The sequence below is a fragment of the Ranitomeya variabilis genome, chromosome 5 (assembly GCF_051348905.1).
Source record: "Ranitomeya variabilis isolate aRanVar5 chromosome 5, aRanVar5.hap1, whole genome shotgun sequence".
NCBI classification, from domain to species: Eukaryota; Metazoa; Chordata; class Amphibia; order Anura; family Dendrobatidae; genus Ranitomeya; species Ranitomeya variabilis.
Window position 1 is genome coordinate 340,039,871 of NC_135236.1, and position 15,199 is coordinate 340,055,069.

At 40.1% G+C, this 15,199-nt stretch overlaps 1 protein-coding gene across 2 annotated transcripts in view; it reads right to left on the minus strand.

Annotated features, from left to right (window-relative positions):
* The window catches only part of LOC143775980 (chloride anion exchanger-like), an 82,347-nt gene that overhangs the window by 41,883 nt on the left and 25,265 nt on the right, over window positions 1-15,199 (minus strand). For both annotated transcript variants that reach the window (XM_077264805.1, XM_077264806.1), the window contains 5 exons: window positions 13,955-14,065; window positions 13,704-13,879; window positions 5,389-5,553; window positions 4,159-4,311; window positions 1,353-1,435 (listed from right to left, as the gene is read on the minus strand). In XM_077264805.1, coding sequence (XP_077120920.1) covers window positions 1,353-1,435; window positions 4,159-4,311; window positions 5,389-5,553; window positions 13,704-13,879; window positions 13,955-14,065 — 688 coding nt within the window. The remainder of the gene's footprint in view (window positions 1-1,352; window positions 1,436-4,158; window positions 4,312-5,388; window positions 5,554-13,703; window positions 13,880-13,954; window positions 14,066-15,199) is intronic.

The window sequence follows — 15,199 nt, forward strand, 5'->3', positions numbered from 1 at the left end:
TGAGCAGCATCTTCTTACCTCAGCACCCCTGCTATCTCCAGTATTAGATCAGAAAGAATAGGTGGATAGCAGTGTGAGCAGTCTCTTCTTACCTCAGCACCCGTGCTATCTCCAGTATTAGATCAGAAAGAATAGGTGGATAGCAGTGTGAGCAGCCTCTTCTTACCTCAAAACCTCTGCTATCTCCAGTATTAGATCAGAATGACATGATGGACAGCGGTGTGAGAAACCTTTTCTTACTGCAACACTACTGATATCTCCACAATTATCTCAGAAAGACAGGGTGGATAGCTGTGTAAACAGCCGCTTCTTACCTTAGCACCTCTACTATCTCCCATGTTAGATCAGAAAGACTGGGTGTACAGCAGTATGAGCAGCCTCTTCTTACCCCAGCACACCTTGTATCTTAAGTATTAGATCAGAAATACAGGGTGGACAGCAGTGTGAGCAGACTCTTCTTACCTCAGCACATCTGGTATCTGCAGCATTAGCTCAAAAAGCCAGGGTGAACAGCAGTGTAAGCAGCCTCTTCTTACCTCAGCACCCCTTGTATATTTAGTAATAGTTCAGAAAGACAAGTTTGATAGCAGTGTGAGTAGCCTATTTTTACCTTAGCACCCCTGGTATATCCAGTATTAGATCAGAAAAATCATGGTGGACAGCAGTGTGAGCAGCCTTTTCTTACCTCAGCATCCCTGGTATATCCAGTATTAAATTAGAAAGACATGGAGAGCAGTGTAAGCATGCTCTTCTTAATTAAATACCCCTGGTATTTCCCACATTAGATCAGACAGACAGCAGAAGCTTCTTACTGCACATGCTCGCATACTCCAGACATACAATTCTAAGACAGAGTAGTCTCTGTGTAATAAGATGGCAGCCATTTTAATTCTAAAGATGTAATCTTAACTAGTGATGAGCGAATATACTCGTTGCTCGGGTTTTCCCAAGCACGCTCGGGTGGTCTCCGAGTATTTGTTAGTGCTCGGAGATTTAGTTTTCATCTCCTCAGCTGAATGATTTACAGCTATTAGCCAGCTTGATTACATGTGGGGATTCCCTAGCAACCAGGCAACCCCCACATGTACTCAGGCTGGCTAACAGATGTAAATCATTCAGCTGAGGCGATGAAAACTTAATCTCCGAACACTAACAAATACTCAGAGACCACTGGAGAGTGCTTGGGAAAACCCGAGCAACGAGTATACTCGCTCATCACTAATCTTAGCTAAAGCACTGGATTTGGAAATCACATGTATATTGGAAAGTTAATACGTTTTAAAAATCGTCAAATAATTTTTAATGAATTCCTGCATAAGGATCAAATTTGCATTAACACATGAAATATTTACCCTTTTTGTATGGGTCCCACAATATTTACTTTATATTTGACTTTGAAATTAAATGCATAGGACACCCCTGCAGCGATTATTGTCTGCAAATAAAAAGAAAAGTACATTTCATATGAGGCATGAAGCCAAATACACTCTCTCAAATGCATCACTATTAGGATAATTAAAATTTAGTATTGCTTACTAAAAGGGAATCTGTCAGTAGGATCAACCCTCCTAAGCCGTCTATACGGGGGAGCATGCTTCATAGAAAGCTGAATAAAATTATACCTTAGTATCTGCGATCTGACGAGAAATCAACATTTTTCCCATTACTGTAAGTAAATGAGCTGTTAAGATTTATGGGCCGGATACAGAGCTCCCTGATAATCTGTCTTCACAGCTAATTTTAAATGAAAGGGGTCATTACCAGTGTGAGACATGTGGATCAGAAGCACAAATAGTCAGTCATTACATGTCTCACACTGAAATTTCCCCTTTCATGTAAAATAAGCTCTGGAGGCAGATTCGAATGGAGATCTATATCCGGCCCATGGGTCTTAACAGCTCACTTACATATTAAGAAAAAATGATTGCAGATTTTAAGGTATACCGTAATTGTTTTCAATTTCCTTTGATATACATAACCTTATAGATGGCTTAGGATTCCCTTTAAAGTTGTTGTCCCATTAAATGTATTTATCACCACAAAACATGTGAACACTGAGGGTCCAAATGCTGATACCAAGATTGGGTTCCCAAAGTCTGTTGTGCAGATTGAGCAGGAGTGTCCATACATGACCATTTCCCCAGTCACTTTTATAGGACCATTGGAATTGCTATCTTGCATGTGCACTACTGCTCCATTCACACAGTGGATTTTGGGACCTTGTTCAGAGGATCACCAAGGGCTCCAAGGATCCAATGGTCATGCATTTATCATCATGCCTATGGATAGGTGATACTTAGAGTTCGAGGGATAGCCTTTTAACATGTATTTAATTGAATGTAAATCTAAACCTTAAATAAGTTACTAAAATAATTGATAAGCTGTTGAGCTTCTTGTGTACACCGTAGACTCATTTGGCAGTCAGGATTAAAAATAAAAATGTGTTGGTTGTTGCACAGTATTCTGTGTAGTCTGGCCTGCCCCATAACTATATCCTTATATTATATGGTCCAGGCAACAGTACTAGACTGCCGAGCAATAGCCAACACATTTCAGTTCTGACAAGGAAATAAGGCCAAAAGAGTAGGTTTATCAGATTCGCATCTGTTCACATATAATTCATATTTCTTTGCAGCATACATTTGTATGGTAGTGATTGCCACCATTTTTGTCTGAGCACTCCTTCCATCACTCTAGGGCTGTTTTTAAAGGGTATATCCGGGACTTTGGGAAAAACAAAAAATGTGCCTAAGCAATAAAAGGCAGGTAGTTGCTACCTACCTGCCTGTTGTGCCTGCTGCTTTTCTTCGCCAACATAAAGCAGTCATAGGCGGCTCATGCCGGTGATTCGGCTGCCATTGCTGATGTCACGTCAACAGACCGGCAGCTTCTTTTCTGCCCTAATATATTGACAGGGCGTGTCTTCCAACATCATGCAGACTGATAGTTGGCTCCCCCAGTTATGCAGCGGTGATTGGGCTGTCAGTCAGAATGACACCAGAAGTTCCACCCTGTCAACGGATCATTGCGGAAAAGAAGCTGATGCTCTGGAGCAGAAGCAGCAGAATTGCCAGCAGGAGTGGTCACTTTGTGCGAAGAATGTCACCGGGTACAACAGGCAGGTAGCAACTACCTGCCTGTTTAGTGATTAGGCACATTTTTTGTTTTTCACAAAGTTCCGGATATCCTAATTAGAGCTGGATCCTACCTGCCCTGTAAATTTTAAGGCATTGACCCAGGAGAGGTAAGTCTGATAGTGAGGTTTTATTCAAAGGAAGGTATGCTTTGTGGTAGCTGATGGACACACAAGTTGGCCAAGTATATTAATTTTATATAGTATAGTTTATATGGCAGTAATGCTGTTTACATGTTATATATTCAATGTTAATATAGGTATATCTTGGGGGATCATTTAGACATCAGTGAAATTTCTTGTACGTGTTCCTTATCAGAGTTTCATCAGAGTTTGGTCAGTGACTCAGTTTTTACCATCAGTGTTTCAGAGTTTAGTCAGAGTTTCATCAGTTTTTCTCAGACGAGAAATCGAAATGATTGAGGTCTCTCAAGCTTCTCCTATCAAGAAAACTTGACAATTGGACAGCACATGGAAGGCATCCGTGTGCTGACCGATTTCTTCACTGACCCCTCGACTTACATTGGCAAGTTTGAGCTAAGACTTGGATCAAATTTTAATCTTCACGATTTTGTTGGATCTGCAAAAATACATGGACACATGAGAAGCTCCATAGACAACAATAGGCACTAGTTCTATCTGTAAAAAATACTGATGGAATTTGTATGAGAAAAACTGATGTCTGAATGATCCCTTAGAGTAGTCAGATCTCAAAATGCCCTAATATTACAGGTATTATTGGCAAATGCTATATCGATGTTTAAAAAAGGACTAGATGATTTTCTCATAACAAATGGCATTGTGGGTTATAAATAATCTAGAGATCATTTTATAACTGGTCAAGAAGGTTGAACTTGATGCACCTATGTATTTTGTCATCTGATGTAACCCTGTTTGGCAGGTTAGAAAAAGACAAAAAATATAATACAATAAAATAAGAGCAAAATCTGCTCACTTTGACCAGGTGACATGTCCTCTTTCAGTGTCATGTGACAGACACTGATAAAAATACCTACAGTACTCACCATTATGATTTCAATAGGAATCGGCACAGGCATTTTTGACTTGTAACGAGCGTTGAGTTCTTTCACAATGTATACACAGACAAAAACGATAATTGCTATAACAAGGTCGGCAACATTAGTTTTAGTTATTTGAGTAAATATACTCCGGAGTACCTAAAAGAATTAAAAAATGAATAATTGGCAGAATGAAAAAGCTCTAATATAATCAGAAGAATCAGATCAGGAAAAAACTGCAATCCAATTGCTACATTACACCACTAAGCAGGAACATATGGAACATATAAGAACTTATGCTGCATGATCCTGTGACTCATAGTATCTATATGCAGTTTATAAGCTGTATTACAAAGATAATCATCTGTAGAACCAATGCTTCTAAGGGGAAAATATGTACTATGTTATCTTTTGGAGCATAGCATGACACATTAACATTATGTATGACTTTATATGAAATTATAAGGAGGTAAAGTAAAGCAGCATGAATTTCACACTCCAAACTATTTATTTGCGCATGTAGCTCTTCAAAAGACAAGTCCAAAAATACCCGTACATGGCCAGTCCGTTCCTACTGAGAAATCAATGTTTGAATTGAAATGCAAATGAGGGTGCAGATCTGACGCCTCTGTCACTCCAGCTCTATTCTCCACACATCCTGCTTGTCTGACAGTTCCTTTGCCTGAAGTCACACAGCGTATGGGCTGTCAGTCTAGCAGGAGGGGGCGGCGCTGGGAGGAGAATAGAGCTGGGGTGACATAAGCTACAGATTTTCAGCCTCATTTGAACATTATTTCAATTGATTTCTCAGAAACGGATGAACAGAGTGGTCATGTAAAGCTATTGCTGGACTTGTCTTTGAAAGAGCTACATATGCAAATAAATAGTTGGGGAGGGGGGGAATTTCACTGGCATATTCCCTTTAAGTGCACTGTAATACGGTCCAAACAATTTGAAGGTTAAGATCCACTTAATTTTTGCTCAAACATCTTCCTGTGACATCTTAGTGTTCTCTTTTCCATATTTTGCCCTGAAGGTGTGAATAGATATGATATATTACATGAGAATATTCCCTGTACCCTTTTTCTCATTATGGTATATGGATATCACTGCAAAGAACAGTTCCCTTTCTATAGAACTCAATCAACTGTATTTTACATGGTTACTCATAAATATGCACTGTTGAAAATCAAATATCATCTCTGCTTGGATAGTCTTGCTTAAACTAGTACTTACATAAAAATTTGCAAGTGGCCCACTAAATGAACTGACTTTAAGACCAAAAACGTATTTTAGTTGTGATATCACTACTTCTATGGCAGCGGCAGTGGTGAAGCCATTTATTAAGGGTTCTGATAAGTAGATAACGATAAATCCAACTCGAAGAAATCCCAAAGTCAGCTAGAAAAGAAAGAAAAAAACCTGTTAATAGCATTTTATTGTCATGCATGTATTCACATCCTAGCCAGCACATCTCATTTTACCAAATACATTTGAGAATTGACAACACATAGCATTTTATTTTTGTCTAAAATTCCTAGAGTTCTTTAGGTTCAGTCAAAAACAATGAAAGGGATTGACTCTTTTCTGAGAATCTTTGTCCCCTACCCAGTTTACTAAAAAAAACACTGACCAGTCTCCACTTATGCTTCCCTGGCATCTGGTATTGACTGCATCACTGTCATCAGGTCGACAGCACAGCAGTCTCGTTCGGAACTGGTGAACTCACTGATTGTCTGCAGCGCTGTCAATATGATATTAGTCCTGCTGCCAATATCGAGCACTGTAATGAGACTCCACATTTGATCCAGGGAAGGTTAGTAAAGTGTGATTTGTTTTTAATTACGAACTGCACCAGGGATCAAGATTTTCAGAAACTGGAAAACCCCAATCACCCCTTTACCCCTGAGGATGGTTTGCGTGTTAAAGACCAGGCCAATTTTTACAACTCTGACTAATCTCACTTTATGAAGTAATAACTCTGGAACTATTCTACTGATCCCAGTGATTCTGGGATCATACTTCATGATAGGGGTAAAATTTATTTGATTTGACTTGCATTTATTTGTGAAGAAAATGGCAATTTGGCAAAAATGTTGAAAATTTCGCAATTTTCCAACTTTGAATTTTCATGCCCTTAAATCACAGAGATATGTCGCACAAAATACTTAATAAGTAACATTTCCTGTATGTCTACTTTACATCAGCACAATTTTGGTACCAATTTTTTTTTGGGTTAGGAAGTTATAAGGGTTAAAAGTTCACCAGAGATTTCTCATTTTTACAACACCACCTCACATTTGAAGTCACTTTGATGAGTCTATATGATAGAAGATATCCAAAAGTGACACCATTCTAAAACTGCATCCCTCAAAGTGTTTAAAACCACATTCAAAAAGTTTATTAACCCTTCAGGTGATTCACATGAATTTTTGGAATGCGGAAAAAAATGAACATTTAACTTTTTTCACCAAAAATTTACTTCAGATCCAAATTGTTTTATTTTGACAAGGATAACAGGAAAAAACAGGCCCCAAAGTTTGTGGTGTAATTTCTCCTGAGCAAGCTGACACCCCATATGAAGGAGAAAACTACTGTCTGGGCGCACGGCAGAGCTCGGAAGGGAAGGAGAGCCATTTGACTTTTTGAATGCAAAATTTGCAGGAACATTTTCGATTAACAGATGACAGACCTGAATGCCTTAGTGGGGATTTGCTTTTTGTTGATTGAGTTGAAGCTTTTATTGGGAACATTTTACATAATGTTTGGGATCGCATTTATCTGGCGCTCTACGCTGACCACTTACTTTGGGGTTTCCATCTAAATCTCCAAGTGATGTGATTCAGCTGAAACCCCAAGGGATCCATTCACTATAGTGAGGCAGCAGAGTTAATCTGGACTCCATCTGGCCTCTGTTCAGCGGTGTCCTTTTCAGAAGTGCACAAAACTGTGGCCATAGGCATGTTAATGCAATTCTAAAATGGAGACTGCCGGATCACAGGTCAGACAGTGTCCTCAGTGCCTCCGTCTGCCTCATTATAGGGAATCTTCTGCCGGGGTTCCATCTGAATTGCGTTCATTTCAGAGATTTACATGGAAACTCTGGTGTAAGCGCTCAGTAGAGAGCACAAGGATAAAAGTGTGCCGAGCCTTACTGCGATCTTTGGGAAGCAGAATGAAAAAATCAACAGCAGGTGAAGAATTGGTTTTATTTATTCTTTACACCATTCCTTGTGCGGTATAAGTGATTAGACAACTTTATTCTTAGGGTTGGTGCAATTACAGCGGTACCAGATTTATATTGGGTTTTTATGTTTGGCTGCTGTCACACACTAAAAGATGCTTTTTATTGCGAAAACTAGTCTTTGCATCATTATATTTTGAGCACTATAATTTTTCCATATTTTAGCCCACACAGTCATGTGAAGGCTTGCTTTTTGTGGGACGAGTTGACGTTTTTATTAATACCATTTTCGGGCACATGCCATTTTTTGATCGCTTTCTGTTTCAATTTTTAGGAGGCAGAATGAACAAAAACCAGCAATTCAGGAATTTATTTTTTGGGGGGTTTATTCCGTTCCGTGTGTGGTAAAATTGATAAGGTAGTTTTATTCTTTGGATCAGTATGATTACAGAGATACCTGATTTATATATTTTTTATGTTTTGGAGCTTTTATACAATAAAAACTATTATATAGAAAAAATTACTATTTTTGCATCGCTTTATTCTGAGAGCTATACATTTTTTATTTTTCCACTGATGGAGCTGTATGATGTCTTGTTTTTTGGCGGGACAAGACAACGTTTTCAGCGGTAACAAGTTTATTTATATCCGTCTTTTTGATTACGTTTTATATCACTTTTTGCTCAGCAGTAAGATCATAAACAATTGTTGTTGGCCTTGTTGTTTTAGCAATTTTTTTCATGGTGTTCACTAAAGGGGTTAACTAGTGGGACAGTTTTATAGGTCGGGTTGTTGTGGATGTGGCGATACCAAATATGTGTACTTTTATTGTTTATATTTTTTTCATTCAAATATTTATTTAGAGACACAAAATCTTTAGATTTTTTTTCATTATTATCTTTGATTTTTTAAAATATTTTCACAATTATTTTAAAAAAAATGTTTTACTCATTTTTTACTCCCACTAAGGGACTATCATTTTTTGCAGGCTGATCGCTTCTGTAGCATGGGGATGCAGTAGCAAACTGTCAGCTCTGCAGACAAACTTGCTCATCATGCACTGCATTGCATGATCAGCAAGTTTTCTAGGTCTGGTGACCCAGATGTCATCATGACGACATTGGGTCACCATGGAAACGATTTGGACCCCACATCACACCGCAGGATCTCCGATCCAAAGACAGAGGAGCTGTCAGCCCTCTTCCGGCTCCCGGAATGCTGCGATCTCTTTTGATCACAGCATTTTCAGGGTTAAAGTGGCGGGAACGGTCTGTGACCGCTCCTGGCACTTAGTGCTGAGAGTCAGCTGTCAGAATCAGCTGACACCCTACGGCGATCGCACACACAGTACCCGTGTGCGCGGTTGATCGCACAGACGTAATAATCCGTCACTGGTCAGATAGACCCAGGTCACAAGGACGGATTATTACGTCTAATGTCAGAAAGGGGATAACCATTTTTTTACTTGTGTTTTTCTATAGCCCTAACATTTGGAACATTGTCCTGCTTTTGCACAATGGGTTATAAAATAAGTAAATTATGTCTTTCTATAAATTATATTTTCTATTCAATATTAAATCCTGAACATTTTATTAATTTGTTAGAGTAGTATTAGGTTAAGGGAGATAAACATGGGTGAATAGAATGTGGATGTGGTTCTTGTTTCTCTTGTCCTCCACATCTTCCTATTATCCTGTCAGTTGTCAGGCAGTATGTTATGTGCCCCCAATTTCTGTATGTGTGGCTTCCATGTCGGCAAGGCCTGTGATCTGACTGGATGAAGTGTTTTAACTATCATTGGTGGTAAGTTGGTGCTTTAGAAAAGGGAAAAGAGATGTACTAGCAAGGTTTGGGATGAGGGTGAATGACCTGAGTGACCTGAACCCCTCCAATATCAATGCACAAAAGGAAGAGGCATCAGATAGGAATGTAAATATTGTATAGGCTGTTGAAAGAAATGTCATCGTATAGAAGAAGCTACGTGTGAGCAACTGGTGACGACGTGACAAGTGTTCTTCACTTGCTGGATGCCAGTATACAATACTCTGTAGTCCTCCTCCTAGACCTGTCCTCTGCTTTCAACACAGTTGACCACTGCCTCCTACTATAGATCCTCTCCTCCTTTGGCATGAAAGACCTCACCCTATCCTGGATCTCCTCATACCTTTCCAACCGCACATTCAGCGTCTCCCACTCCCACACTACCTCCTCATCCCATCCTCTCTCTGTTGGAGTCCCCCAAGGCCCTGTTCTAGGACCCCTACTTTTCTCAATCTATACACTCAGCCTGGGACAACTCATAAAGTCTCATGGATTCCAGGATTCCAGTACCACCTTTATCCTGTTGACACTAAGATCTACCTTTCTGGCCCAGACGTCACCTCCCTGCTGTCCAGAATTCCGGAGCGTCTATCAGCCATATCCTCCTTCTTCTCCTCTCGCTTCCTTAAACTCAATGTGGACAAATCTGAACTCATCATCTTTCCTCCAACTCATAGATCTTTCTTACCTAACCTATCGCAATTAACGACATCACGCTTTCCCCTGTACCGGAAGTCCGCTGCCTCAGAGTAACCCTTGACTCTGCCCTGTCCTTCAAACCGCACATCCAAGCTCTTTCCATCTCCTGTCACCTCCAGCTCAAAAATATCTCCAGAATCTGTCCTTTCCTCAACTGTCATGGTTCTCAATGGCAAGAGACCGTAGTAAAGCATACAAAAGGACTAGCTCTTGGAAGATGGGAACTCGAGCTGACTGTGAGCTAAACCTACCGCACAACTAACAGTGGCCGGGTAGCGTGCCTACGTTTTATCCCTAGACGCCCAGCGCCAGCCGGAGGACTGCCTGACCCTAGCAGAGGAAAATACAGACCTGGCTTACCTCTAGAGAAATTTTCCCCAAAAGGCAGACAGTAGCCCCCACATATATTGTCGGTGATTTTAGAGGAAATTGACATACGAAGTATGAAGATAGGTTTAGCAAATTGAGTTCCGCTTACTAGATAGTAGGAAGACAGAAAAGGGAACTTCACAGTCAGCTGAAAACCCTTTTCAAAACACCATCCTGAAATTACTTTAAGACTCTAAAATCAACTCATGACACTAGAGTGGCAATTTCAGCTCACAAGAGCTTCCAGCCTCAGAAATATTCAAACACAGAGAACTGGAACAAAAATGCAAAACAAACTTAGGACTACAAGTCCAACTTAGCTGATAGTAGTCTAGGAGCAGGAACATGCAACAGAAAGGCTTCTGGTAACATTGTTGGCCGGCATAGAAATGACTGAGGAGCAAGGTTAAATAGAAAACTCCCACATCCTGATGGAAACAGGTGAACAGAGGAGATGAAGCACACAAGTTCAGTACCACCAGTGACCACCAGGGGAGCCCAGAAACCCAATTCACAACACTCAACCCTCAATCTACTAAAATGCTTGTGCATGCCCTCATCATCTCCTGCCTCGACTAATGCAACATCCTTTTCTGTGGCCTCCCTGCTAACACACTTGCACCTCTCCAGTCCATCCTTAACTCTGCTGCCTGACTAATTCATCTCTCTCCTCGCTACTCCTCCGCTTCCCCCCTCTGCAAATCTCTTCACTGGCTCCCATTCCCTCAGAGTATCCAGTTCAAATTACTAATACTAACCTACAAAGCCATCCATAACCTGTCTCCTACATATATCTCTGAACTAATCTCCCGATATCTTCCCTCACGTAATCTCCGGTCCTCCCAAGACCTCCTTCTCTCCTCCACACTTGTTCGCTCCTCATCCAACCTCCTCCAAGACTTCTCCCAAATATTCCCCATCCTCTGGAATTCTTTGCCCCAACAAGTCCGACTATCAACCACATTCGGATCCTTCAGACGGAACCTGAAAACCCACCTCTTCAGGAAAGCCTACAGCCTGCACTGACCCTGCTGCCTCCTCACCACTACCGAAGCTACCGCCTCACCAACATCGGAGCTCCTGCAACCCTCAACCTATTGTCTCCATCCCCACTATCCTGTAAAATGTAAGCCCGCAAGGGTACTCACCCCTCTGTATCAGTCTGTAATTGTTAGTTTGCTTACTGTAAGTGATGTCTGTAATTTGTATGTAACCCCTTCTCATGTACAGCACCATGGAATCAATGGTGCTATATAAATAAATAATAATAATAATACAACCTATGACCAACTGAATTTGGGCCATAAACCATGACATTTCTGAACACATGGGATGTTTGTGACAAATGGTCAGAAGAAGAATGTATGTATATTGGTTACATTATACTTGAGTCTTTTAAAAGGTTAACTGAGCCTGTGTGGACAAAGCACTTACAGATAGTCCCAGTTAGAGATACCCTGGATTCTGGTTGGTTCATAGGTCCAGCGGCAGGAAACAAAAATCTATTTACAGCCTGCATTAATGTGTCAGAAGACCACAGCTTGAAGAACCCCTGCCTTCCCTCATAGATAGCTGAATTTGTGCACTTAGTCACACAGCATCAATATGGGTGGATGTATTTGAGTTACATAGTTGTTGGTATTATTCATTTATTTCGATTCAAACCATAATAAATCACTCCGACCTTTTCATACACAATTGATGTCTGTGTAATTATTAATGGGATTATTTAGTGAAAGCAAGTTATGATGACCCATCCACATAACTTCTTAATCGGTGTGGGCCTGAGCACTGGAACCTGCAAAGATTGACAGAACAATGCACTGTTACTCCTGTTAGAAAGCAGGTGCTCGGCCGCTCATTCCCTACAAGGCCGATGGCTTTTTCTGACAGCCTCACAGAGAATGAATGGTGTGAAGATTGGGCATCTGACATGCTGCGCCATTTTATAACGGGGATAAAAGTGCCAAGTTCTGCCAATCAGTGCGGGTTCCAGAGGGTGGATTCCTAACGATCAATAAGTTATCACCTACCCTATGGATTTGTGATAACTTACTTTCACCGGGAAACCCCTTTAAGTTATTATTGCTGGCTATTAATAGAAGTGGAACGTATAATTCCATGTCTTTGTAAAAAATGTGATTGCAAGATTTTAATCCCATAAAGAATTGTTTGTGCAGCTGTAGTGTTTCACTGTGACATGTTTGAATAGAAGTTACATTTACAAACATAGTAGTACAGTGGAAAAGTACCAGTAAAAAAATGAAAATATCCAACTATTTAGAATCACTCATATACAAATTATATAAAAAGTAGAACCAAGAGTATACTAAATATACCATTTATTGCATCAAAATATTCATACATAATAAAAATGGATATTATATCTTGAGTACATGTTAAGTGAACTACCCAGGTGAGTAAAATTGACCAAAGGTCCACACAGGATTACAGGGTATGACCAAATACAATTAAACAGGCTATTGCAGTACATAGACAAATGGTGGCGACTCAATACACAGTTTATCATAGACAACTATCATGTTACAGCTTAGTGCTGGTTCAATATAAGGTAAACAAGCCTGTATTCATGTCAGAAATTAATAATAATTACCCATTGATGCTAATCAACTTCTGTGAAGACCTCGATCACCCCAACGCGCGTTTCGCGTGCTTGTAACAGCCTCGCTTCCCCCTGAGGAAGCGAGGCTGTTACAAGCACGCGAAACGCGCGTTGGGGTGATCGAGGTCTTCACAGAAGTTGATTAGCATCAATGGGTAATTATTATTAATTTCTGACATGAATACAGGCTTGTTTACCTTATATAAACAGAGCAGGATGGGGGGTGGCCCATTGAACCAGCACTAAGCTGTAACATGATAGTTGTCTATGATAAACTGTGTATTGAGTCGCCACCATTTGTCTATGTACTGCAATAGCCTGTTTAATTGTATTTGGTCATACCCTGTAATCCTCTGTGGACCTTTGGTCAATTTTACTCACCTGGGTAGTTCACTTAACATGTACTCAAGATATAATATCCATTTTTATTATGTATGAATATTTTGATGCAATAAATGGTATATTTAGTATACTCTTGGTACTCCTTTTTATATAGTAGTACAGTGTCAGACTGGGGAGACAAGGGTTACCAGTAACAATGATTCTGGGAGCTCACTGTTCAATTACATGCAAATACTGTATTACATTACCCTCAGCTCCAAAATTATCTATGCTTCTACACAGTAATAAACTGAATTCTTTTTAGAATGAATGATTCGATGCTGCCTTTGTAGACAGTGAACTAAGTGTATTGTGCCAACTGCTGCTCACATATAGGGGGTGGCTGCTTATTCCTGCATAGCGGCCCACCAGGAGTTTCTCCTATTTCCCTGTGGGCCAGTCCGAGCCTGGTAGTACAAAAGAAATTGGTAAAATTGCATGGTAAAATAGTCCATTTCTATAGAATATACAGACCTGAATGAGTCCAACTAAAAATGTCAGTGATGCCGCCACAATTATCCGTTGATCATTTATCAAGTCTTCAGAAGTAGAATTACTAATAGTAGAATTTCCGCTGCTCATGCCACCGTCACCAGGAACAAGCCTAGCTACCACTGAGCCAACCATCAGGCTTACAACAGGGAAGGGACCTACAAAAAAATACCTGTATTAAAAAAGCAGTCATTGGCCACTACAATAAAAATTGTTTGATGTCTGCAACTTACCAGCTGATATATGTTTGGAAGTCCCTAAGAAAAAATACACCACAACTGGGAAGAAGGATGTATATAATCCATAGCCAGGAGACACATTGGCAAGTAGGGCATATGCCAGACCTGAAATATACATTATAAATGTTTACTTTCTTCTATTTCACAACTCGCATTCCTCTTTAAAATGTAACCATCATTTTATTTTTTATTTCATAAATCAATAGCACACATGAAAGTAGGAAACTTTGTAACATACCTTATCTGAGAAATTTGCTTTTTTTCTCCACCTGGATTAATCTTTCACTCTTGCTTCATAGGTAAAATCTGTAAAATTTGTATTCTGTGAAATCAGAGTTTCATATTATTCAGATAGGAGATAACAGTTGGTGCTTTTAAAAGTCTATAGTGGGAGGAGCCAGAGGCAAAGATATTCTGCTGCAGACGCTCCTGAATTGACAGTTTTAGTTCTCCATAGAACACTCTGAGCACCAACTGCCATCTATCTCAGTAATGGGAAAGCCTGTATTCACAGAAGACAGATTTTACCTGTGAATTGAAAGTTTGGAGAATTAATTATCAGTAGTGATGAGTGAGTATGCTTGTTACTCGAGTCTTCCGAGCATGCTCGGGTGGTCTCCGAGTATTTTGTGAATGCTCATAAATTATGTTTTTGTCTCTGCAGCTGCATGATCTGTGGCTGCTAGACAGCCTGAACACATGCAGGGATTGCTTGTTTCCTAGGGAATCCCCATATGTTATGTATTCAGGCTGTCTAGCAGCCGCAAATCATGTAGCTGCGGAGACACAAACATAATCTACGAGCACGCCCAAAATACTCGGAGAACACCCCAGCATGCTCGGAAAACCCGAGTAACGAGCATACTCACTCTTCACTAATAATCAGTCATGGAGTAATTATCGCTCATAAGATAAATTAAAAAGTTTCTTATTTTCACATGTACTATTGATTTATGTGGAAAAAATGAATGACGGTTACCTTTTAAGCATCTGAGATCTAAAAAAACATTTATGCTTAATATGAGCCAGAGGCTTATGCAATGTATGGAGAGAGCGAGGTCTGCACAATTCTTTTTTCGTATAAGTTTTATGCATGCCAGAACATTGTTGTTAGGCACCTAACCATACAGGAACTGCAGTACTCTATAGTCAAGTTTGTTTCTAGCTCAACAAGTCAGTAGCCAGGGGGCAATGGACAGGGAAGGGCCGATGACGCTTAGCAGCCTCAGAACCAGACTG